A 27,081-nucleotide genomic window follows, 5' to 3' on the forward strand; every position below is an offset into this window, starting at 1 on the left:
ACCAATTACTAGGAAAGTATTGCTTTTCTTTCCTCCTAGCTTTTCAGGATCCCACCTTACAGATTTCAAAGTAAGAGTCAGAAAATGCCTTCCTTTGTTTGGGAGAGGGAGGGCAGGATCCCAGGGCACTCGGGGTGATGGGAGGAGTGGTTACATTAGTGGGATTCTCTCCCAATTAGTACATAGACCTGTGCTGGTTAGAAACCTAGACATACCTTGGAAGAGGACCCTTAGCTGAGGAAGTGCCCCTATCATTTTGGCCAATGGAGGATTTTCTTGATTGGTATAGGAAGGCCAAGCCACTGTGGCCAATGCCATCCCTGGGTAGATGGGCCTGGCTTACGTAAGAAAGAGCAAGCCAAGGGAAGTGAGCCAGTACACAGCATCCCTGCATGGTTGGTCTCTGTTTTGGTTTCTTCTCCAGAACCCTACAGAGTTTCTGCTCTGGCTTCCTTTGATGATAATGGACTGTAAGCTATAAGACTTTCTTTCCAGTTGCGTTTGGGCATTTATCACAGCAACAGAAAGCAAACTAGAACAAAGGGTTTAGAAAAGAAATCAGAGGATGGAAAGGTGGTTCTCATTTACATATATAAATATTTAAAGTAGCCTTCATTTACTTTAGCCCTTGTTTACAATTAACCCTTTACTGACATTCACATTCAATTATCCTGCAGTGACCTTTAGCGCAGCATTAGTTGATTAAAAGGAAAGACAATCACAGCTGGGAAAACTGCTGTGAAGATCACATCGAAGGTTCTTGTAACCCTGTGCCTCTGCTTTCAATCAATTTGCCTTTTCTACCCTAAGAAACGTGGTTAACCAAGCCAGACAGAAGCTGAGAAAATGGTTCCTCCCTTGTGGTTTCATTGCAATGTCAAAATAATAAATAGGTTACTCACAGCGGTCATTTAGACGTGAGGCATCGCAAACACGCATGGCCTTGTGGGAGTGCAGCAGCCTTGTCCCAGAGTTACTGTTGAAGAGTTCTGGCTCGTAGCCCAAAGAGAATTCCTACTGTTTCAGTCTCTTTACTTGTGTAAAGCCAAAGTCTGAGAACTTTGTCTAAGAAGAAAGCCTGCAAGACATCTCTGAGATTAGAGCCTAGCAGTAAGCTTTTTAAAATGCATCAGTCAATTGATAGACAGCTTTATATTAACAAACGACACTGGTAGGAGATGAAGAGCCACAGTCACCAGCTTTAATGACACCCTACGACTGTATCACTGGTAACTGTATCACTGTCATTTGAAATTGAAACTGTGCAGCCACCACTATGGTTTCCCATGGCAACTTGCCCCTGTCCCCAAGACCTCCATCAACTGTCCCCTCAGTCTTCTGGGAAGATTAGCAGAGTTTAGTCATGGTTCTCCCATGTTCCAGCATTTACAAAGAGATATCCACCCTGCCTGTTCTCCTCCTGGCGGGTATGACAGAGAAACCAACACCAGGCAAAGCCAAAGCTTTTGTGTTCTGCATTGGACTAATTTATTTGACAGTGGTCTAAAAGTAGAACAACTGAGAACAGACAGTCGTCTGCTACTGTACAGTCCTGTGTTGAAGAATGAATGAGGGACTGGAGACATGACAGGGCAAGGCTACGGGCAGGAGAAGCTCATCTCCCCGCTCACTGTGGAAACACTACACACTTGCTTAGTGCACAAGATACATAGCTAGGTGAGTCCTTCTCCTCAGCATGTATTTACTATTGAAAATGCGTGTGCACTGCTGTGGCCCAGCCCTGGCGCACTGTCTACTCCCCTTTCTCCTGTGCAGACTGACTTGTGTGTTCTTTCTCTGGCATCCTGCCGCATTCTGTGCCTACTCACTGCTCACCTTGTATGAACAGTGCTGGGAATGCCTTGTGGCCTTCTTATGGCCTGATACCTAGGATGGCCTCACACAGTGCTACAGAGCCTCAGTCCATAAGCTCATTGCCTGCAGGAGTAAAGAAAGCAGAAGTGCATTTTCTGCTATAAGAGAAGTCAGGGATCTGGGACTTCACATCAGTCAAGTTTCACTAACGGCTTCCTTACTCCAAAGTTAGATGGACATAAAATGACATGTGTCTGTCCCATTCATTATTTTTAACTATTTTATTTTTGATACCATTATACAATTATATTATTTCTCCCTTCCCTGTTCTACCTTTAACACTCCCATATACCTCTCCGTGTTCTCTTTCAAATGTATGCCCTCTTTTTCTCACTGACTGTTGTTACACACATACACGTACATGTGTGTGTGTGCGTGTATTATATATAACCTGCTCAATCTCTATAATATTAATTGTATTTCCAGGTCTGACTGTTGGGCATTGGATGACCTGTTGGTGTGCTCTTCCCTGGGGAAGGCTATTTATCCCACTCACAGCATTTCTTAGTTGCCTACGGTATTTGTGTAGAGTTGAGGTCTCGTGGTCTTTCCCTGTCCATATGGACATTCTATTGTTGTTGTCCTAGTTTGGCTCATGTCTAGGCAGTTCTGTGGGTGAGGCTTTACGGGTTTAGCTTCCCACATTCCTAGGAGATATAATCTCACAGCAAACTCCTGATCATTTGGCTCTTATAATATTTCCTCCCCTTTCTAAGCCTTAGGTGTGGGAGGATTTGGGGTTGTTTTGTTTTGTTTGTATAGATATATCCATTAGGACTGGGCAACACAGCTCTGCATGTTTATTGTTTGTGGTTTTTGTAATAGTCTCTGTCTGTTGCAGAGAAAATTTCCTTAATGAGAGGTGAGAACTGTATTCATTACTAGTCATAACGTTGCTCTCCTAAACATTCTCTGATGCCTTTTTAATTCTCTAAATTTTCTACACTAGTATTTATTCACATCTTATTTTGAAAATAAATCAAGAGGTGGTAATAGAGGGAGCGAATATGAGCAAACTACATTACATACGCATATAGAAATGTCATAATGCTAGCCATTTGTTACACAATTAATATACACCAACAAAATAGTTGTTTGCAAATTTAAAAAAATCATTATAAAGTCCCCTTCATCTCAACAGCAACAAAAACATTGAAAGTCTAGACCAAGTCTCCTCATATAGGCGTCTGTGTAGAGGGAGGGGTGCTAACTTAGAGAAGGTGAAAAGATACAGTTTTCAAAAAAAGTATATTTAGTGATAGGCTTCAGGAAGCAGCAGCTCCTGAGACGTTTGGCTTGGCTCATCGATGTGGGGACAGCCGAACATAGAGGCCAGCATAGAGATACGTGGAATGAGGTTGGTATGTGTTTAGAATGTAATCCACTTTTTGAGCAAGAGACATCCATTTTTCTGGGTAAAAAGCTTCTAAGATTTCAACATAATCTATATAAAAATATTATACACACACATACACACATAGAGAAGAGAGATTAATGTGCAATATCCACAAAACACACATACCTTTCTACCAAGCAACAGAAGAGGTTTATTCACTGAGGAGCCAGTAGCCCTTCTCAGACTAGTCCAGTCAGTTAGTCTCAGGGTTCTGAGGCAACTTCAAGTGAGTAATTTTATCCTGGCTTCTTACACTCCCCTGCCATGTCCACTCAACACAGAATTCTTCTTCATTCCTGGTTCCATCAGGAAGTACAGCTTCGTGGTGTACCTCTCTAGAGCTTGTGTTTGTTATGTTTGTTATGTTAAGTGCATGGGGGAAGAAGCACTTGTGTTTCTGTAGAGACACAAGGTAATGTTACTCAAGGAACCTTCCTTTCCGGTGTTGCGTGGAGGCATTTTCGAAGCTAAAAGGCCTCTTTGCCTGCTGTAGTCTGTTTGTGTGACATATTCAGAATGGACCTATTTTCTGAAGGCTCCTGCAGATACGTGCAGAAGAAACACAAAAGACACAAAAATCAGAACCAGACAAAGTTAAGCAGCAAACAGTAGAGGCTGATGGGGTTGCTAAGCTGCAGTTTCCAGCCCAGATCTGAAACTCTGAATGCTTAGGCAGAACAGGTTATCATACACGGTGTCTGCCAACTATGTTCCAAATGGTGCTTTGTGGTTCCAGGAGGCTCGCTGGGTAAGCACATAGGTCCTCACTACAGAATTCAGGGCTACCTAGATGTTAATGAAATCATCGTGTAAATGTGTTGACTGTGGTTACCCAAAGCACTTAAAGAATGTCACACAGAAAACGAAGAGCAGTGTGAATACTTCCTAAAGGCATCATCCTGACTTTTTCAAATTAATTTTTTTGTTGTCTCTCTGTAGCCCCATATTCACTGTTACCTTGGATATTTAAATACCCAAAGGTGACTTGAGGTTAGCTCAGGTGTGTTAGTAGAAATCTCATGGCACATGTTTCTAGAAATGAGGAGAGGATATAGCTATAGAAATACACTGGAAATCAATTTTTGGAGTTGATTCTATCATCAAATAGTAGATAATGTTATTTTTTTTTCTATTTCTATCAGAAGGTAATCAGCATTCTCATTATCATTTTAGCCTAAAGTTTGTATGAGGCACACACACACAAATAGGGGTTTTACATGAAATCATCAAAGCCTATGACACTGCATTTTATTTCACTGACAGGACCAGCACTGACATCACTGAGGGGCGTCTCTCAATAATGCGTAATGGTTTGATTAATGTGTTGACTCATTCTGCAAGCATTTCTGTGCTTTTCTACATGGCCACTTGTGCATGGATACTTGAGAATATTTCCAAATGTCTTAAGGCAGAGATATAACATTTAAAAATGTGGACATTTTGGTCTGAGTCAGCTTCTGGCTCTATTATACATAAGGGACAACTGGTATTTGTGGGGCTAAGAATTAACATCATCTCCTGGCTTCAGGAGGGTTAGGCAGATGCTATCTACTGTGTCCCGCAGTGCCATCGGAAGGGGATGGTAACTGGTGGCCTCTTCACACAAGGGAGCCACATGTTTGCTTTGGGACCTGCGTAATGACTTTCAGGCCCATAGATTGGCTCACCTTCCCCCACTCTCTTTTGACTTACTCAGCACCCTGCTCAGATGTTTGGCTGAGTGCTTTCTGTACCCCGCTTGGCCCTTCTAGATCCTCCATGCTTCTCAACAGTCACCTGACTTAGGAGCGCTGAGGTATCTATAACTCCAGACGCTTCAATTAGCATCTGGGAATGGGCTTCATTGTCATTAACTTAAGCTTGCGTCTGAGCAGCGTCAGGACCTGTAACATTTGAAATGTGAGGAAAGAACTTGTTTCCAATTCTAGGTTTTCAATGAAATATGGAACGTCTACTAAAACAGCTGCCCTGTAAATGTAAGTCTATGAAGAGACAATCAAAGACACGGTCTTTTGCCTTCATTCCAGTCCCTATTAAAATTCCATATAAAGTGTAAATTTGAACCTTTCCTGTTTATTAATAAAAATGAGCACTTACTATACTTAGTTCTTAAATGAATAAATTATGAAATGTAAAGGAATCTATCTTAAGTAGATAATCACGAATAGAGACAGAACAGAGATAGGAAGAATATTTTATACTGGTTCATATCTATGAATCTAAAAAGCATCAATAAAGCAATGATGTGACAGCAAGATAGGTTAGTGGATAGAGGACCCTGCTGCCCACCTCAGAAGCCCGAGTTTGATTCTTGGAACTTACATAGTAGAAAGAGAACCCCCCCACTTCCAGCAACATGTCCTCCCTGCACACACAATGGCATGTTCTCTAACGCATACACACAAATGAGTAAATGAACATGTCATTTTAAACCCTAAAACTCATTGCAAGAGTTATGGCACACTGGTGACATAGATTTCACATTGTTTTTTAAAAGATATTTTCAAACATTGACCAGGGGATATCTAACTGTATGCTGTTGCATTGAAAATAAATATTCAAAACTGCTTATATGACCCGAGCTTCATGTATGTATACTAGAATTAACAGCTAGAAAGGGGTAGCACAAAATATTCACTTATGATAAATGACAGATATTTTATTCTCTTCTGTAGCGCTACCTCTTTCCTTTTTGTATTGCCAAAAGTGTTATAAAACGTTTTTAAATTAAAAAGAAATCTCATATGAAAGTCGTTACATCTCTCTAAAGTAAAGTCTACGAAGTCATGCCCGGCTTGTGTTTCATATTGTTTCCTCTGCCTGCTGCGCTCTACTCTGCACTCTGAAGCTGATGGTCTCTGTCTGACCATGTGGGGCTGGCCCATTCATCACACCCCCTCCCCTTGGGCTTTCTTGAGCACCCTGCTAATGTGTTTGGAGTTATCTTTCCTATTGTAGTGGATGTCACCGATTTGTCCCTTCCCCTGGTTAGAAGCACATTCAAAAACCAGAATGTAGCACCACACTTCCATAACCATCAACAGTCAGTCTAGAAGATTCTGAGTAGTGAAAACAAGAGTTGGAAAGTGTAGGCTCACACCACACACAGTGTGACAGCTGGGGCTGAAGCTCCAGACACGTTTGTTTGCTGATGAAGGAGCGTGGCCAGTGATGTAAAGTTTTGTTCTGTTTTTCAATAACAGGGTTTCCTATGAAGGCTAAACTGACCTCAGGGTTATGATCCTTCTGCCTCAAGAGTATTGGAATGACAGCTGTGTGCTGTTGTGGCCAAGCAGGGAGTTATATGTAGTTTCCTGGAACAGAAGTGACTCCCCTAACTCATCCTGGTTAAGCACACACTCACACACACACTCACATACACACAGAGAGACAGACTCTCATACACACTTACACTCACACACACTCACACACACTCACACACTTACACAGACATAGAGACAGACTCTCACACACACTTACACACACTCACACATTTACACAGAGACACACACTCTTACACACACAGAGACAGACTCACACACACACATTCACACACACTCACACACTTATACAGAGACGCACACTCTTACACACACACACACACACATATACATGCCCACGAACCTGAGACTCAAATCCAGACAATTCACTGATTTAATGTAGGGTAGCTCTTGCCTGCCCTGAGCAGAGTCCTTGCTAACAATGTCCAGCCAAAGTACTTTAGACAAGTTATTTCACCTCCAGGGTCTCAGCCTCCACAGCCACTAAGAGAAATGATGGTCAGTTCCTCCTCTGCTGTTCAGTTGGAAAAATGAAATGAATCTCCATGACCTAAAGCTACTGGGGCATTTGGGGGCCCCTGAAAAAGCTGCGCCTGTACCTATTGCCTTAGTACTCTTCCGCTTGCCTCGTTCCCTCCCACTGCCCTGACTAGGAAGATATCGTTGTCTCCATATGGGATGTTTTGGAGACGACGTTAAACCAGAGCTATGATGCAGGTAGTGACAAACGGCGTATTGTCATGCCCCGCACTTATTTTGAGCTGACATCACAGCCTCACAAACTGAGTTTGGTTTGGAGTTTTTTATTTGTTTGTTTGTTCTCACTGCTTTTAAACCATCCATAGTTTTCTTCGGGGTGTAGTGACCCATGGATACAGGACATAAAGCCATTTTTGAAATATTTTTCATTTTGGTTCAAAAGGCACAAAGCAACAAAATAATAAAAAAAATAATCTATTTTTTAATAATACAAGCACACCGGAGCAGGAGAAAAGGGTTCCCATTGCTTACTCAATCGCCCACTAATCACTCCGTTTGTGCTCACCAGGGAATTCTGACAGCACACCCGACTTCTCATTTATTTATTTATTTTTTTTTATTGGCTCTGGGAGAGGCCCGAGGTTTGCTCCTCTGCAGGTTGTAAGCACTTGTGCTTCTGGAACAAATGGGCTCTTGGGCTGATTTGCTTTATTACGTTTTGGGGCAACAGAGGAAGAAAGAGAATAATTACATTAAGTGTAGTAGATGGGCAGAAAGTTGAGACTTTTGAGCTTGAGTAACACTTGGAAATGTTTGAACTGGTCCTGTTTTCCTGGTGGCAGACAAAGGGAGCCAAAGGGGCCAGCGTGTAAGAGAAGGAACAATGAGAAACCAAGTCAGCAATGTGCTGTGCCCTGCCACTCGTGTGGGGCTTCCGGTGTCTGTTCTCTGTGTCCTGAAGGCATCAGTTAGACTGTCCTTATTCAGTAGGGTCTTGTGGCTTCAGGAGTGTCCATAAATGCAAACCTTCAAAGTTAACTCAGTTGAAAAAGAAACAGTCCTTCTGTCCATGCAGATTCAATGATCAACCTAGTATGGTGGCTCATACCTGGAGCCCAGCACTCAAAAGGCTGAGGCAGGGGTATTGCTGTGACTTTGAGGCTACGCTGGCCAATGTGGTGCACCCTAGTCACTTTATTGCAAAACACGAACAACAAAACAGGAGAGGCGACTGGGTAGCTCACCCTGTAGACTGACTTATGCTGCTGGGTCTCAGGTCTGAGTTTGGTCTGCAGAATCTCCATGGTAGAAGAAGAGCAGAGAACCCCTCAAGCTGTCTTGTGATCCCCACATAGTCCCATGCTGCAAGCAGGCACACATACGTGTGCGGTGAATAGATAAATGTCATTTTCATAAACTTGAAAAGTGAAGGTCTCAGGCAAGAAGGTTGCCAAGAGTTCAAGGCCAGCCTGGGCTACAGTGTGAATGCCGGGCCATCCTGAGCTACAGGGTGAAACCCTATCTCAATAAAACCAAGAATGAAGCAAAAGACTGTAATAGTCACAGTATCACAGTCATTTTCGGTGTCCCATGCCAGTGTCGCACATGATTACCACAACAGAACAGGGAGGGTCCTCACAAAAGGGAACAGAGAAGAAGCCTAACAAAGCCTACGGGGGGTAAGAAGTTGCCCAGAGTCACATGGCCTTTGACTAGTGACATCTGGCCTTAGGCCTCACACACTTCTCAGAATCACACCTCCTCACAACTGACTACCTCCCTGACATACCGCAGAGCCCATCCAAGGTGCTAAGGATTCAAGAAACCCAAGGGTACCATACAAAGCCATGTGGCACGAGCAGCAATGTGAGTGTTCAGATAACCAAGAAAAGATAACACTGGATCACAATGCCCTCATTGTCACTCCTGAGTCACCAAGAAATACTTAAAAAGAAATGTGATTTTAATGATGTGTGTGTATGCGCATGTGTGCCCGTGCATGTGTGTGCACTTGTGTGTGCGTGTCTGTATGTGTGTGTGCATGTGTGTGCACACACTTAGCTAAGAAAAAAACAGCATCTGTTTATGCGTTTTCTTTCAGTTTTGCCTTTTAAACTAGTGACGCACTTGGGATATAGTCAGTAACTGAAACCCTGGGCACTACTGAGCAGTGCCCCAGGCACTAGAGGATAAAGTGAGAAGGGGTGTTGGTCCAACTCCACTGTTTCCACCAAATGAGTTCCTTCTTTCCGTTCTTCTTTACCAACCAAGACCAATTGCTTAGTCTGAATGAATCGACCAGAGCTCCAAAGCCTTTTGACGTTCAAGAAACATCCAGATAGACAGCTCTTCTTTCAAAGAGATGCATACCCCTTAAGTTCCGTGGTTCATCCTCAAGGCAGAGAGTGATAGGTTGCTGTGAATTATTTGGACGTTTCAAGCTACAAATTACATAACAACTTATTCATATGAAAAATAAGTCCTAAAAATGTAAATAGAGAGTCACTGTTAGTAGCATATACTTTGATGCCCATCAAGTTAGTGATTTACAAGTCCTATTCTCTGTGGCTCATGATGTAACTAAACACTTCAAAAATACAAAACAACAGTGAGACAGTGCTTACATGAATATATTATATCTTTATGAAATACAGTGTGTCATTCTCCTGAAAAGAAACTGCCTGGAAAAGTGTCCTGTGGATTCTAATTCTTACACTGTGCAAGGACAACTGGTGAATTATTCCTTCCCATGATTTGCATTTTCTTTTCCAGCGTCAAAGCAAAATAAGCCTGTTGTTTGTGCTGGCTTCAGATTAAATTAGATTTTTCTATTTGTTCTCTCCTCCTCTTCCTGAATTTTGTTTCAAAGTAAATGGTTATTTTCATTAAAATCTCTCTTTTTGGCTTCAGTTCTTTAGTTTTGAGATGTTTCTGGGTTGCTCCCTAGTTTGCTGCTGCTGTTGTTGAATATTGTATCTGCTCAGGGTTTTGAGTTGTATGTAATGGGCTCACTTCCATTCTTGACTGTTTGCCTCCTTCTGTGCGCCTATGACTTTTCAGTTAAACCCGACTCCAGTCAGATCTCATCCCTCTCCGATGTATTTTTGATGCTGGATTGGCATGGTAGGATAAGGAGTATTGCCCACTTCCTATTTACTTACTGCAGACAAATTACAAGTAGGAAACAAACCTGACATTCATCACAGAAATTATTTTGAAAGTTAATGGCTAAAGTGGGGTCTTTAAAAGCGGCGGAAACAAACTTTTTTGACCCAGCCAAAAATATCCACATTCTTCTTCAGGAGGGGCCGTGGGGTTAACCTAGAAATAACCTCCAACAGAAACAAAGCCAGCCCAGCTTTTCAATTTCGAGCCCAAAGAACTAAAAAGTTATTTCCACCTAATAAAAAAAAAGACAATATGATTTTAAATTCCCACCCAAACTCTTCATCTATGGTAGACCATATCAAAAGCCACCCAGAGCCCATTTATCCCATAGCCACTGCTAATAAAATTTTACAGGCGTTTGTGGCTGTACACATGAAAGGAGAGTAGGGAGGAAGTCTTAGGGTAGGAGGTGGGTAGAAAGGTTTTATTAGGTTTCTAGAAGAAAATATGGAACAATTTTTGAAAGTTTGCTCCGGAACTCGCTTATCAAGTGTTCACTGCACACCTCTCAGATGTCATAGCCTTGTCTCTACTCATGGAGTCAGGCTCTAGGATCCTGTGATGCCATCAGATGTCCAGCATAAGCATGTCTCTACTCATGGAGTCAGGCTCTAGGATCCCATGGGTGCCACCAGATGCCCAGCATAGCCATGTCTTTCTACTCATGGGCACAGGCTCCAGGACATCACGGGTGCCAGACTCTGTAGGTGCTCCAGTCCCTTAAGGAAAACTGTGCATTTGCATGTAACCTACAAATGCCCTCCCTTCCACTGTAAATCACCTCTAATTTACTTACAATATATAATCCAATGTAAATGTTATGCAAATAGTTGTTACACTGTATCACTTAGCAAGTAATGAGAAGGGAAGATAGTCTGCATGTGTTGAGAAAGGTGCACGTTTTCAAAAAATAGTTCCCATTTGAGATGGGCAAATCTTCAGATGTGGAGGTGCCCCCCCCCCCGCGCCCCTGCCAGACAAAGATGGCCAAACACACTGCTGTAGGGCTTGGGGCTCAGCAGTGAACAAAATAGAGGACAGATGACCTCTCATCTCATTGTAGTTTGGGTCTGAAAGGCCTCCAAAGACTCGTGCTTTAAACACTTGCTTCCCAGTTGGTAGCGTTATTTAGGAAGATTATGGAAGCTTTGTGAGGTAGGTTGCTAAAGGCAAGCCTGTAAAGAATGTACCCTGCCCCTGTTTCCTGTCCTGCCTTCTGCTTCCTGGTCTTGCATGTGAGCAGCCCCTACACACACTCCCTCTGCCGTGACCTGAAGCTCTCTATCAGGCCTTCCCCTCCATAACAGGCTGAAACCTCTTGAACCTATGCACCAAAGTAAATTATGGCAATCTCTCTCTCTCTCTCTCTCTCTCTCTCTCTCTCTCTCTCTCTCTCTCTCTCTCTCTCTCTCTCTCTCTCTCGCTCTTACACACACATACACACACACACACACACACACACACACACACACACAAACTTTGAGAACTAAACAAATGAAACAAAAGACAATAAAGACCCTACCTTTTTGAAGATGACATGGTGAAGAGAAAAGCTGGGCCAATAACAAATATTCCTGTGATACAGACAGAGATCAGCAGCACATAACAGAGACAGGAGGGTAAGGATGGTGGGGCTTTGTGGAGCTGACAAAGAAGCCTCTTTGAGATGCTGCATTTGGTAGAGGCCTAGAGAAAGTGGAACGTGGGGTTGAGGATTTAGCTCAGTGTTTGCCTAGCAAGTACAAGGTCCTAGGCTCTGTTCCCAGCTCTGGGGCCGAAGGGAAGACAGAAGGTAGGATGGTATACTGTGCCATTATCTCTGAGAGAGTGTTCTAGAAAGAAGGAGCACTGAGTACAATAGAGGTGGGGAAGGGTACAGCAAGATGAAATATGAATAGAAAAAAGTGTAGTCAATTACATTATGGAAGTGAGCTGCGAGTGGAGAAAAGCTGTAAAATATGAGAGACCAAGAAAAAAAGTTTTTTAATGATTGACAAATTTTCATGTACAAAAATATTTGCATATCAAATTAAAGTAAAAAAAAAAAAGCTAGGGAAAATTTGAAGATTTCTATCAGAAAATGTCAGGTTTTCCACACTTCTTAAAAAGGAAAGTTCTTTATATCAAAAGAAAAAAAAAAAAAACAAAGAAACACAAAAAAGAAAAATAGCTAGATGAGACTATTAAGAAATGGGGAACAAAACTCAGTAACATGCATGTTACAGGCTACTTAAGATAAAGAAAATTCATGAGAAAGCTGTGCAATGATTAGCAAAAATGCAAATGTTTGAGTTTCACAAATCGAAAGTCTGGGAGTTAAAGGACCACATGCTATGTACAGGCAGGCAGAGCATGGGCGCAGCTTATGCATGCTGGCCGCTGTGGCTGCATGCGTTGTTACATCATGCACAGGCAGGCAGAGCATGGGTGCAGCTTCTGCATGCTGGCCACTGTAGCTGCATGCGTTGTTACATCATGCACAGGCAGGCAGAGCATGGGTGCAGCTTCTGTATGCTGGCCACTGCCAGGATGCTGCTAGTCTCGACCTAGTTGCTTCCAAGGCTTCATCCAAAAGGCTGACTTGCACACGTGGTCAATGGATTATATACGGTGTCATCGACAACAGCATTACATATAGCAGGGCCCTCGGGACATGCTGAGTAGTGGAAGGTGAGACCGATACCAGGGCTGGAATCTGGCTGTGCATCTCTTTTTACGGGTGAATGCAGGGAAATTGTCAGGGTAGTGCAGCCAAATGTATTCCCACAGAGAAGGGCTGTGGCCTGATCAAGCACCCTGGGAAAGCAGTCCTGTTGGCAATGTGAGAGGAAGAGAGATTAGAAGGCAGGAAAGATAGACATGATTTAAAAATAAAAGATAGACCATCACATATATTTAATCTCCACAAAGTGTACAGACCTTGTGCACACATATGTTCTAGCTTTCTTCTCTGCTCTCAGGTTTGCCTGGTTATCTGTCTCCTGTTTGGATTGCCACCACCCTGCTGTGTTTCCAGGCCTTCCTGACAACTCTCCCCACCCCAGACCTCACTGGGCATTTTAATTAATAAGTGCGGGTGAAAGCGAAAGAGGTGTGTACTCAGAGTGCCTGTCTCCTGTGCGCTGCAATGGAAGTTGAGCTCCTAATTGCATCTGTGCCATGGGCATGTATCAGCCCACATAAAAACAGGAGAGCTGCTCTTTCCTTTCGCTTTTATGAAAAGCAATGGCTAACTGGATGTCCATGAATGAACTTACCAGGCTTTAAAATTACTTGGTTTGCTTCTGATTATTTCATATGCTGCTCGGTGGGCAGAAGACCAGATCGTGGCCAGCTAAGACAGGGGTGGATGAGAGAGAGGGCAAATGTGTCTTCTAAACAAGAGGCTGGTGGGATTCTGGACGTGTTAATGTCATGTTCAAAGATAAATTTAGATGATCTCATGAAATTTTTAAAGTGGTTTCTGTCTTCGTTCATTTTTCTTGTAAATGAAAGAAACAATTCTGTGTGTCACCTTGGGTAAGTCAAGAACATTCTGAGCTCCTTGAAGGTAGTACCATAAATAGCACTGGTGATGCCAACAATCCATGGTGACAGCGACATTCAGTCTTTTTCTCCACCAAAAATACGAGATGGGATTCCTGAGTCTGCAAAGGAATGCTTCTGTTTCTTCTGCCTTTTATTGGCTCTTTTCCTTTGGTTTGGTTTGTCCAATTCCACAATTTTGGTTTTTGTTTCATCTTACTATGTATTATTTTATTATTAAAAAAAACAAAGCACAAAAAAGCAATGACTTTTCAGTTCTCATGATTTTTGGTTATTAGATAATTGCTTAGGCTACAAAAAGGAGAACAACATAAATGCTAAATTTGTCAAATACTATTTGACTAGAATATTCTGAAGATTTGGTTCCCATCAAACACAGGGATGTTACCTGACAATTTCCTAACAGGTATGTAGTAGATTAAGTTAAGTCTATTAAAATTGAATTTTCAGTTTTTAAAGTTTTATTCCACTTATTTATTCACATGTGTGTGCATGTGCGTGCGTGTGTGTGTGTGCGTGCGTGTGTGTGTGTGTGTGTGTGTGTGAGTGACAGTGCACATGTAGGTGCCAGAGGACAAGTTACAGGAGTTATTTCTCTTCTACTATGCAAGTCCTAGGAATGACTCATGACATCTGGCTTTGTGACAAATGCTTTTTCCTGCCGAGCATCTTCCTAGGCCCCAGGTTTGCAGATATAAAAATTACCCCTACCCATACCTACTTCAGAAAGACCTAATCACATCCCTCTGTTCCAAACAGTTTGAAAATCTTTTCTCTCCACCTCCAAGCCAGTGGCGACATTGAACAAAGCACCTGACTCCCGTCCTCTCTTTAAAGACTATGTCTGATTCTGTGAAGTCCCTGGTATGTGCTTTCCAGAGAGCACACAGCTCCAGGCCCTGCAGTAAGGCTTCTAGTTCAACTTCCTAAGAGATGACAGTCAAAGCCTTTATTCTCAATGAGTCATTACCTAGGCTTACAACAACATGGCTTCCTTCTTCTAAGCCAACCCTTCGTCTCTGTCATGGCACACCTCAGGGAAACACGGTTTCTAATCCAAGGTCAGCTGGCCTACAATGTCACCTGAGCATTCTCAAAGTTCCCTTGGCAGAACTGGAGTTTTTCTTGACTCCTGCAATACTTGTTTTTAAAAAGTATTTATCACAAGTGTTACATTTGTTTACTATTATTTGACTTGAGTTCTCAAGATCCAGGTCCTAACAAAAACAGGAAAAGCACTTGGGTATCATAAATATTATCATTTGTTCTGGCTTTCTATTCCTGGAAAATAAATTATTGTAATTATTAGAAAACTTTTCAGATTAACTATTATTATAAGTCAGAGTGCCATGTACCAGGAATAGAGGCACAGCTCAGCTGGCTGATTCCTCTGCTCCATGTGGTGTGGACTGGGGTTGGCATTTAGTAATCAGCTGACAGACTGGTGGCTCTGGAGAGCCCAAGATGGCTTCACTAATGTGCTCATACTTTGGCAGGAATTGCTGGAAATCTTGGGCCTGCTGGGACTGCCACCCAGCATACGCACATGTGCCCCTCTACCACTGTGGTCTCAGGGGAGTCTTACAGCGGTGTCTTGGGTACCAAGCGCTGTGACCCGGCATTGTCATTTCTTCCGTGTGCTATTCATCACATCAGTCACTGAAGCCACCTGGACTCAAGGGGACACTTGACAAATCCCATCTTTCAGGGGAAAGAACATTTTAAAAAAAAAAAAAACTTTGTAGTTATGTTTAATTAACTAAGGGCACATCGTAAGAAAATAGTGCAGTTTTGTATTTCTCAGTAATGAGATCATCCATCAAAAGGCACCTGTTACCTAAATACTAACTGAACACACAAAGCAGTGCCAGCTGTACATCTTGAGGTCATCCATGTACCTTCAGTTCCTTACTGATCACATCAATTCCTGTCAATATGTCACCAAAATATCTCATTAAATGCCCCCTCTCCATTCAACTTATTCTGGTTGGAGACAATGACTCACAAGAGCTCAGGTCTGTTTGAAGCAAAGGGGGTACCTGCTACCATTTTAATTGTTTTTTAAGTTCTGTCCCACTCCATTGCTCATACCACGATTACTTAATATATCTTGTCATATTTTCCATGTAATAGATGTAAGTAAGGGGACCTTGTGGATTCAGTGACTTGCTTGTAGTTAATTAACCAGTTACCACCCATCTACAACGAACCCTGGGCTCTGATTCCAACGCCCTCTTTGCTTAGCAGAAAGTTGTGCTTGTTCAAGCAGAATGCCTTGACCTCACAGTACAGCTTTACCTGCAGCCTGGCTGATCTCGCTGCCTCAGTTGGCTGCAACCTAGAGATGCTGCTACACTCCCAGTGTATTAACAGAGCATCTCCTGGTTTGCAACAGTAACCAATGCCAGCATACCAGCTCTTTCTAAGCCATCCAGGTTTTATTTTCCACATGCAAAGGGTCTTTTTAAAAGAGACGTGTAAGTTAGGCAACCTAGGAGACCTGCACAAAAAGGACCAACTGGTAATAAGCTGAGCACTCAGTGTCCTTGTTTGAGAGGAGAGAACAGCGCCAAAGGAAGAGCTGAGAATCATATTGCAAATATGTCCAAATGTAATGGCACAGAGATAACTAAGATAGCTTGAGACAGTGGCTTTGGGGCAAGCTGAGCCATGTGGGACTTAATTAGTTTTAGAGAAACTTACCCATTACTGTCGTGATGTCACAAAATAGTTTGTGTTTCTCTCACTTTATCATGAGAGATTGAAGCTGAGGAGGTCCTACCATTCACTACACTTTTGCAAAGTCTGGGACCTGGCGATGTAACTCTCTTACCTCATGCAATGTCTGACCTGGACCCTGTACAGCAGGCCCGGCAAGCTCTAGAATGCTCTGAATGGCTCTTTCCTCTTTCCATGCCCTACATCTCTATAACAAATATGAAGACTGAGGCGAGGATGGTTGCATGGGTTCATGTACATTTTATTCTCATGGTTTTTGACATCTAATGTGAGCTTTGGCTTACAAACAATGTAGTTGCCTCTTGCAATTTAAACCCAGTCATTCCCTCTTGCCTTTCTTCCTGTTAACTACTTACACACACACACACACACACACACACACACACACACACACACACCTCTTCCACCATCTAAAATTCAGGGCTGAGAATATAATACTTCTTAACAAGGTTTTATGTCTTTTGCAGACTCTTTGTTAAGTTCTTAGTGTACAATCCAAAAATCATGTCCTTTTCCTTACAGGGTTTTTTATGAGCAAAATTTTTCTTTACAACCTAAGCTACTCATAATAGAAGCATGCACGGAAACAGCCAACACCCACTGTGTGATGATTTGTGCCAGTGTCTCTATGAGGCACACGGTATCCCATAGCTACCCTTTGCTTCATCACATCCTTTGCATGGCTTGTTGTTTCAATGCATTTCCCATACTTCCGGGTTCTTTCAGATTACATCTGTCCCCAGCAAGTGACCCTCACCAGAGAGCCAGCTTCAAAGGTCTTTGATGAGGGGTGCTATTTTGATAAGGACACAGAAACAGATATAAAGACAGAAAAGAAGCAACCGGCTCTCAGACGACATGTAACTGCCCCTCAAACCCAAAGGAGAAAATGGCCTTCACTGTTACCTACTACAGTGAGATAATGCGCAATCTTCTCCACAGTGAGATAATGTGCATCTTCTCCCCCACTTAATTGGTAACTAGATCTTGTGAAGTACCTACTTTGTTAGAAAGTTCGTGACATGTACAGATAAATCTGCATGATGCAGAAAAGTATCAGGAAAACTTGGAGGGGCCTCCGCATGTGATGTCATTTGTGCATACATCCCTGTGGGTCCATTTACACCTGTGAGAAAAATGTGGGCTGAAGTGTGGAGCTGGGTCCCATAGCAGCAGCTTCTTTCTTCTCCACATGCTGCCCTCAATGGTTCGCTCTCCCTCGCTCCTAAAGAATATGGTGGGGACTCTCTTACGAGACCCAGTGGAAGAACATGTGACGACACTAAGAGTTGATACTGTTTATAAAGCCTGGGGCTCTTTTAAAACATGAATCTTTACTTTCCGGACAGTTTTATATCTTCTATATGAAAAAAGAATCTTCTTAAAAGGTTTCTCACCATCCTAATTCATAGCTGCTTTATAACCCTGGAAATGTTTTGATGTTAGATTTGGGTTGAACATGGTTGAGTATGCAGTAAAAATAAAATTTGGTTTCCTCACATTAGTACTGTAAAACAGCTAACTATAAACAGCATTTTACATTAATAATATATTACATTTAGAAAGCAGATTATATGATATATGCACAGCATATTTCATTGCATGCTTAAAATATTCATGCGCAAAGAAAAAATAAATAGGGCATCTACCACAGGGTTCACAGTATTGTTCTGGGAAGTGGGTTATGGGCACATTAGTCTCCCTTTGTTTTCATTTTCTGTATTTTGTGAGCATTGCGTGGTAAGTGTAGATTGTTCTAGAAAGGAGGAAACATTTTTAAGATTCATTTTTAAGAGCTTAAGCAACTGAAATTTTTGAGATCTAATGAGGGCATAGTTAAGAGTCTAGCTTATGCAGTTTAATGTGGTGGCTGCTGGCCTGGAATGGTTACCTTAAATCATGTGTAACTAATTAGTTCTTCAGCAACGCTAAGCACAGCTCTCCTATCCACAGCCCCAATCACACCATCAGGGGAAAAAATGCCATTCTACATCCCAGGTAGGAAGTGGAGTTCCAAACTATGCTCTGGCTACCAAGGATGTAAGCGGGGCCAGTGTTCATTGCCACTGGAATGGGTACCTCCCTTCACTGCAGACGCTGAGGCCTTTTTAGCAGTCAGCCTGGTGTTCCTCAAGTATGTGTGTCCTTCCAGCTACTTTAGACGGGGAAGGTGGCTCCCAGTACATAACTCGTGTCTCAAGGTCACAATTACCAGCCTCCCTGCCCATATTCAGATCAGTTTAACTCGGCGCAACCCCCTCAGACATTTTTAAGAGTACGCTATGGGGTATGTGTCTGAATCAGCCTTAATCTTCCAAACCAAATGAGAGGGGTGTCCTTTACCCCTCTAGAGAATAAATAAGACCCTAAATAAAATGGCTTCTTGGGTAGAATGTTAGCAAAAAGCAAGGACATGACTGCATCCATAGAGTCAAAATCAGACAGACAGCAGTGCTTCGGTTGGTCATGATGTCCGTGTGTCCAAGCTCCACAACTCAGCACATCAGTGTTCTGGTTCCCCTGTCTCCAAAGATGAGAACATGCGTTGGGCACTTTCCCAACACCCAGCAGAAGCAATTTAGGGCGAACTGTCTCAGCTTGTGGTCCTGGAGGGATCTCGGGTGGGGAAGACATGTTCACAAGAGCAGCTTTGTGCCTGACTGCAGGAGCATCGCGCAGACAGTGGCAGAGAACTCAGGCCAGAAGCAGAGGCAGATCTCAGAGTTCCTCCAGGACTCCCATTCTCGCTAACTAGGCCTCAAGTCTTAAAGCTTGCAGAGACTAAAATAATTCTGCGAGCTGGGGCCCTGTACCAGTTTCTTTTCTGCTGCTATGATAAAACAGCACAATCAGAAGCAAATTGTAGAAGGAAGAGTGTGTTTGGGATCAACCATTCCAGAGGGCTGGTGTTTAAAGCATGAGCCTCTGTAGACTTCAGAGTCAATCTAGAATGGACACCAAGACCCGTTTTCAAAATGCAGTTCATATCTAACCAAATGTTGTTCTTACTTCATATAGAATTATATATGTTATATCTCTTCAACTTCCTGCATTTGGACTGACTTTCTTGTATTTCATCAGGCATGCATCTATGCATGTGAAATAGTTCTAAATCCTTGAGTGAAATAAAGTATATTATGACTTTAGGATTTAGTCATTTGGACGCATAAAGCCTCGTGGTTCAATGATTTTTTTTTCAGCCAGTTGTCTATAAATGTTTGGATGTAAGTTAAAAAAAAAAAAACTCAGAGGGCCCTGTTCCAAAATAAACACCATCCTTGTATTTTCCCAGATGCGATGCTCTTGGTGGCGGAGAGACTGGAAGGGCCGTTCAACATCGAGTCAGTCATGGACCCGATAGACGTCAAGATCTCTGAAGCCATCATGAACATGCAAGAAAACAGCATGCAGGTGTCAGCCAAGGTACCTCAGTTAATAATCTGGCTCCTAATGTATGCACAGCATACCGCTTTAGTCACCTAAAAAATAAAAATGGAGTGATGAGATATGTGGGCAGGACTTATAAATTCTAGTCTACCACCAGGTAGCTTTTTCTGTTGAACCACAAATTTGCTCCTTCATTCAAATATGTAACAAAATGGCATTGCGAAGGGAAGTAAGTTTTTAGTTCACAGCTACTCAATCATGACAAAATTATTGGCTGCCTAAAGGTTTCAGTGAGCCCCAAGTTGGCTGACTAATCCCGCACATGTGTGAGCAATTTGGGAGGAATTTTTTTATCTCAATGTTTGAAATTTCTGTACACCTTCATTTAATCCTCTCTCTCTCTCTCTCAAACCGTCTACTGGCGTCATCAGCTGTGCACATGAGGCGAGAGCCATATATGCTCAATAGTAAATAATCACACACCACCTTTGACTTCCTTTGAACACAACTGTTTAGTCTTCACTAGTGAGGCTTTGGGGGTAGATGTTTCTTGGTGTATAAGAGCTGAAGATAGAAAGGTTCAGAGTCTCATAAATCATATGAGACAGGGGTCCTGAGTTTGGAGCTGTGGGCACAAATACCAGGCCCCCAGTTCTTGCTTGCACTCACCCAGCTGGTGAGGAGCAAAGTGGGGAGATCTCAGTGGGGCTCCAACCTAGGCTTTCATCACCTCCTTTCCACAGCATTGATGCGTGCACAAAGACCTTCGCCTCTCCCTACCACCAGGTCCATGTTAAAATGACGTCATCTATCTCAGCCCTCTAAACGTGATGACAGGGCCATGGCATTGCCGCTGACATGTGCCAAGGGTCCCATAGTTACTTAGCTCATTTGTTAAGTGTTTTGTGAAAGCGATTCCAAATATAGTCAAGGAAGAAGGAAGAAATAGAGGCCCAGAGAGGGCACCATGGACTTTCACCAGGCCTCCTTCACTGGCATGAATAAAACTGAGCTTGTGCTTCTCAGGGTGAGCCAGGCAGAAGTAGGCTCAGAAAGACTCTGTCCTGCATTTCATCCTCCTAGAGTTTTCTAGGCTTGGTTCTGGGCTTCAGTGAACCTGAGGTACCAGGTAGAGAAGGATGCTTGAATTACTGTCGACTGTTGGGAAAATCGCACATCTGGGGCTTTCATGAAAGGCCATTTTCTTTCTTTACTGTAGAAAAAATAACAACTCTCCATTCCTCTCAAATCCACTGCCTAAAAACCAATTAGAGTTGTTTTGAGAGGCCTCGTAACCCAGCAGCAGTGGAGTAATTGCGAGCCTGGGTTTGTGGAAGTGTAAAACAGCCCAAGAAGAAGGGAACATTAAAAAAAAGGAAGATGAGCAATAGCATCTGTGCCCTGCGGTCGTCATTCACGGCTCAGAAGTAGGCGTCTTTTCCATTGTGCGTGCTCATGTCCAAGCCGACCATCTTTTGCCTTTTAAGTCATCAGTTCATTTAGTAAATATTTATCAGCAATGCACAGTGGACTAGGCTCGGTACCTGTACCCAACACCATTTTCAGTAGGAAGCAGAGGAACCAGGATGTAAACAAGCAAACAGCAAGACACCATACAATTACCAATGGGATGAGCACAGCCCTCGGGCCACACTGACGGGACCTGTTTTGATACCAAGTTTCTGCTACTTGAATTTTCAAGATTCTTTGATATACAGTTTCTCTATGGACAACATCCTATTGTCCTGCTTCCTGACTGGTCCTTGGCTTCCTTTCTGAAAGCCCCTCAAATCTGCCCTTTATTTAGTGAGCCAAATATTAGAGAACACAAACAAGATGGAGCACCCCTGCTCCACCTTCAGCAAGTCATTTTACACCTCGACTGGAGTGCAAGGCCTCCCTCTTCCCCCTACGCAAAGCCTTTGTACCTTTACTGTGCACAACTCCATGGTTTTTGTTTTGTTTTGTGTGTGGCTCCCTCTGCCTATGATGCTCCTCCCTCCTGTCCCTTTCGGTAGATCCATTTTGTGAGTTCCCACCCTGACAGTGGATCACAGTGTCTATCACACACTAGAAATGAGCATCTCTGTGGTCCTTGAGCCCTAAAGGCCTCTTCTGACATTAGTCATCACTACTGTGCCCTATGTACCCAAAACACTGCCCAGGATATAGTGTCTCAAAAGGGAGGGATGGAGGGAGAGAGGGAAGAAGGAAACTTATGAAGTCAACTCTGAAGAATGTGGAAGAGATCAACTGTCTTAGTCACTTTTCTATTGCTGTGAACAGACACCATGGTCAAGGCAGCTTATGAAAGAGAACATTGAGTTGGGAGCTTGCTTCTAGTTTCTGAGCCTGAGTCCATGCTCGTAATGGCAGGAAGCATAGTAGCAGGCAGGAAGGCAACAGCAGTAAAGCGGCAGCAGAGTGTTTACTACCTGATCCACAAGCAGCAGACAGACAGACACACACACACACACACACACACACATACACACACATACACACGCATACACACATACATACACACACATACATACATACACACACATACACACATACGCACATACACACACATACACACACATACATACATACACACACATACACACTCACATACACACACATACACACACATACATACATACACACACATACACACACATACATACATACACACACATACACACTCATATACACACACATACACACACATACATACACACATGCATACACATACATACATACACACACATACACACATACACATGCATACACACTCACATACACACACATATACACACATGCACACACATATACACACACACACACACACATGGGTGGGGTTAGAGAGAGACCCACACAGAAAGAAACAGAGAAAGACTTGGCCTGGTGTGGACTTTTGAAATCTCAAAGTCCACCCCCCAGTTCCTGATACTTCCCAAATGATTCCACAAACTGAGGATGAAACATTTAAATACCTGATCCTACAGAGGCTATTCTCACTCAAGCCTTCATATGAACCAAATTCACCTGGGCATGACGACACACACCTTTAATCTCAGCACTTTGGAGACAGAAGCAGGAAGATCTCAGTGAGTGAGGAGCCAACCTGGTCTACAGAGTGAATTCCAGGCCAGATAGGAAACCCTGTTCATGAACCACCATCGAAAGACAGACAGAAAGAAAGAAAGAAAGAAAGAAAGAAAGAAAGAAAGAAAGAAAGAAAGAAACTAAATATAAACAAACGGAGGAATGGGAGGATACAAGTGATGGGATAACAATTGAGTTGTAATCTGAATAAATTAATTAAATTTTTAAAAAGTTAAAAAAAAAAGACAGTGGAAAAACATGTACTTCCTAGGCTGTATTCTTTTACAGAACATACATCTTCATTTGAAAATAAAATAAGAACTCAATATATATATATTGATGTGTTTTATAGTGTGTCTACGTTGTAGAAATGCTAAATCAAGCTAATCAGCAGAATATTGCCCTTCACATTCCACTTTTGTTGCTAGTGATGGGTTTTTTTGGTTTTGCTTTTGTTGTTTGTGTGTGTGTGTGTGTGTGTGTGTGTGTGTGTGTGTGTGTGTGTGTGTGTGTTTGAGAAATCTATTCTTACAGCAAAATTCAAGCATGCAATAGATTATTATTAATTGGAACTTAAATAAAATCTTCTACCAGGAAATTCTCAGAGAGGTCAATGGGATGGAACTTTTTTAAATCAGCAAAATGTGAAGGAGACATTTTAATGAAATCCACTTAATTGTATCATAATACTATTGTTTTAAGAATTATATTTAAATGACACATTTTGTAAGAAATGCCATCATCAAGAAGAAGTGCATTATAGGTCTGTCTGGTTACACTCACGATATGAAAGCATGCCATAGGGAGGCTCGTACAGTGACAGCATGATAGACAGGGTGACTGTGTTGAGCCTGACAGAGAAAAGGGAATGGGGGCAGTTACAGGAAAGAAACGGAGAGGGGGTGGGAAGAGCTGGGCTCTCCAAGAAAGATCAGGTATGTAGAGAAAGTTCAGTGGCCTTCTAGAAAACTAGCAAAAGATAAAAACATAGACATGCCAACTGTGGAGGATCTCAAGCCGACTGTTTTCTTCTATGACACTTACTGTTTTCCAAGACAAATTCTAATTACATGTTTTTCTTATCCAGTATAGTCATTCATTTTTTCAATCCTTCCTAAAGTCTTAGTAGTACACACACACACACACACACACACACACAACTTTAAGATATGTTGTTCCTCAAATGTTCTCTTCATATCAAGAGGAAAGAGAAGTAATCTTTTTCTGCCTTGCACTCGATACGGAATGCCAGAGTTTTACAGATTAATCAAAATGTCTGTCCTCACATCCCTGTTTTCTTCAAGCTTTGCTTGCATGGCACTATCAAATTCTTTTTATTCTCCTATTTAGCCCTCAAAGAGGCAGCTGAGAGTATGATACAACAAGATACCTTTTAAAAAATATCCAAAATATATAAAGAACTCAAGAAATTAAACACCACCAAACCAAATAACCCAATAGAGAAATGGGGCTCAGAACTAAACAGAGAATTCTCAACAGAGGAATATCAAATGGCTGAGAAACACTTAAAGAAATGCTCGACCTCCTTAGTCATCAGGGAAATGCAAATCAAAACGACACTGAGATTCCATCTTACACCCATCAGAATGGCTAAGATCAATAACTCAACTGACACCATATGCTGGCGAGGAGGATGTGGAGAAAGAGGAACACTCCTTCATTGCTGGTGGGAATGCAAGCTAGTACAACCACTTTGGAAATCTATCTGGCACTTTCTCAGAAAAATGGGAATAGGGCTTCCTCAAGACCCAGCTATCCCACTCCTTGTACACAACAGGGACATATGCTCAACCATGTTCATAGCTGCCTTATTCATAATAGCCAGAACATGGAAACAGCCTATGTGTCCCTCAGTAGAAGAATGGATAAAGAAACTGTGGTACATTTACACTATGGAATACTACTCAGCTATTAAAAACAAGGAATTTCCGAAATTTGTGGACAAATGAATTGAACTAGAAATTATCATAATAAGTGAGTTCACCCAGAAGCAAAAAGAGTTAAATGGTATATACTCACTTATATCGAGACATTAGTCCAAGGGGTACGTCCCCATGAAAAACTTTACCTACCAGGAAAGTGGGTCAGAGGGGAGGACATCCTATTGAGACTTTAGGTGTGAGAAGCCTGGGAGAATGAGGAAATAGAAGGATCCAGAGGGTCCTGGAAAACTACAGGCAGGTCTGGGCCCTGGGGTCCTCCTCGAACTATGGCACCAGCCAAGGAAAATATAGACAGTAAACTTCAAACCCCTACCCAGACTAGCCGATGGACAGAACATTCTCCACCGTTAAGTGGAGAAGGAGATCTGACTTTCACACAAACTCTGGTGCCCCGTATTTGACCATGTCCCTTGGATGGAGATGCCTGGTGGCACTCAGAGGAAGGATAATAGGTCATCAAGAAGAGACTCGATACCCTATGAACATATACAGGGGGAGGAGGTCCCCCTCAGTCACAGACATAGGGGAGGGGAATGGGGGGGAGAAGCAGGAGGGAGGGAGAAATGGGAGGATACAAGGGATGGGCTAACAACTGAGATGTAGTTTGAATAAATTAATAATTAAAAAGGAAAATAAATAAATAAATATGTACATAAAAAAAGTAAAAAAAAAATACACTGGCCATTCCAAAGTGTATAACCAAGTTATCACAAGCATTTTTATAACTTATGACACTGATTTAGAAATATAGAGTTCTTTGCTCTCTGTGCAATATTTGTAAATGCATATCTGTTCTTAAAAGGATGGAGACTGCAACACATTAAAAAGAGTTTGATTTTTTTTTTTTTTCACTTTCCTCTTGGGCACAGAGTCACCAACTAGCAATGAGAGCCATTATAATTGGTTGATCCTTGACCATATCCATTCGACAAATACCAAAGCATGCTCCAGGCCGATGAACACAATAGAAGAGAAACAGTGTCCTTGCTTTGCTGACATAGTCTCTTTCTCTATGGTTTATTTATATATTTATTTCAAATCCTCCCTGAAATCTTGCAAAGCATGCATTTATTTGCTTATCAGAAAGGAATGCTAAATTTACATAAATTAAACAGTTAGACTGAGGTCAGACGGAAGTGGCAGAGCTGGGATGCAGCCAGATCTGTCAGACCAAAAAGAAAAAGATTTCCCCAGCACACCACAGTTCTGTTTATAAGCATCTCCCGCACCAAAACCAAATATGTCCGACACTGGAAGAAGCAAGAGCATGGGGGAGGTTGGCCCACCACACTCTGGAGGAGTGGAGGCAGCTCGTCTAACCACAACACACCATCACATTCTGCATCATCTCCATCAGCCTCGGGACAGACGAGGAAGAACTCTCCCTAGGCCCCCTGTATCCCAAGCAAACGAGAGCAGTTCACAGCTGCCCATTGGTGGAAATTCTCCAAAAGGAGAGAAAACTCCAAATCAAGTTTCTGCCTTCAAACTTCAGATTTATTGAGATTCTCCTCCTTATCCTCTCAGGGACGATAAAACTGATTTCACTAGGTATCATTTAGCTATATTAAGAATAATTTCAAATCTAACCAAGGAAGATTGGTTTGTCAGATGTAACCTAAATTAAGAAGGAATACTTATTAAGTTCTGAGTGAGGCCATCTATTCAATTAACAGCTATTATAGATGAGTGTGAAGCCCATTCCAGAAGGTGAGACAGCCTCACTGCATTTAATTGTATCTAGACAATTCCTCCTGAATGTGCAGACCTAAAGAAGACCAAACTGTAAAAAAAGCATTAAAGAGAATAGAGCAACTTCTGTCTCTTGCTATTGGGTCTGGCTAAAGGGTCCTTTGTAGAACAGTTATCACTTTTACTCTCACTACTTCATCAACTATGCAGGATTCTATTCCCAGCGCTCCCTCACCATCTCTCTTCCCTGTACATTTTCTCCTTTAGGAAATTAGGGATGAACACTATCTTGAGAATTTAAATGGTGAAAATATCTTTCTTTTTCAATCAGAGGACATTACCTAAAATCTGTCTTTTTACTCAGGAGCATTTTCTCTTCCTTCCTGGGAACTGAGTGTTACATGCGCCCTTCTTAAGGCAATCGTGGTATTGATAATTCTGGTTATTTTTTATGTCCATTCTC

The 27,081-nt window shown here is 42.3% G+C and overlaps 1 protein-coding gene across 2 annotated transcripts in view; it reads left to right on the top strand.

Annotated features, from left to right (window-relative positions):
* The window catches only part of Gpc6 (glypican 6), a 1,044,456-nt gene that overhangs the window by 922,025 nt on the left and 95,350 nt on the right, over positions 1–27,081 (top strand). For both annotated transcript variants that reach the window (XM_051160960.1, XM_051160961.1), the window contains exon 5: positions 19,778–19,908. In XM_051160960.1, coding sequence (XP_051016917.1) covers positions 19,778–19,908 — 131 coding nt within the window. The remainder of the gene's footprint in view (positions 1–19,777; positions 19,909–27,081) is intronic.

The sequence above is a fragment of the Acomys russatus genome, chromosome 18 (genome assembly GCF_903995435.1).
Source record: "Acomys russatus chromosome 18, mAcoRus1.1, whole genome shotgun sequence".
Taxonomy (NCBI): domain Eukaryota; kingdom Metazoa; phylum Chordata; class Mammalia; order Rodentia; family Muridae; genus Acomys; species Acomys russatus.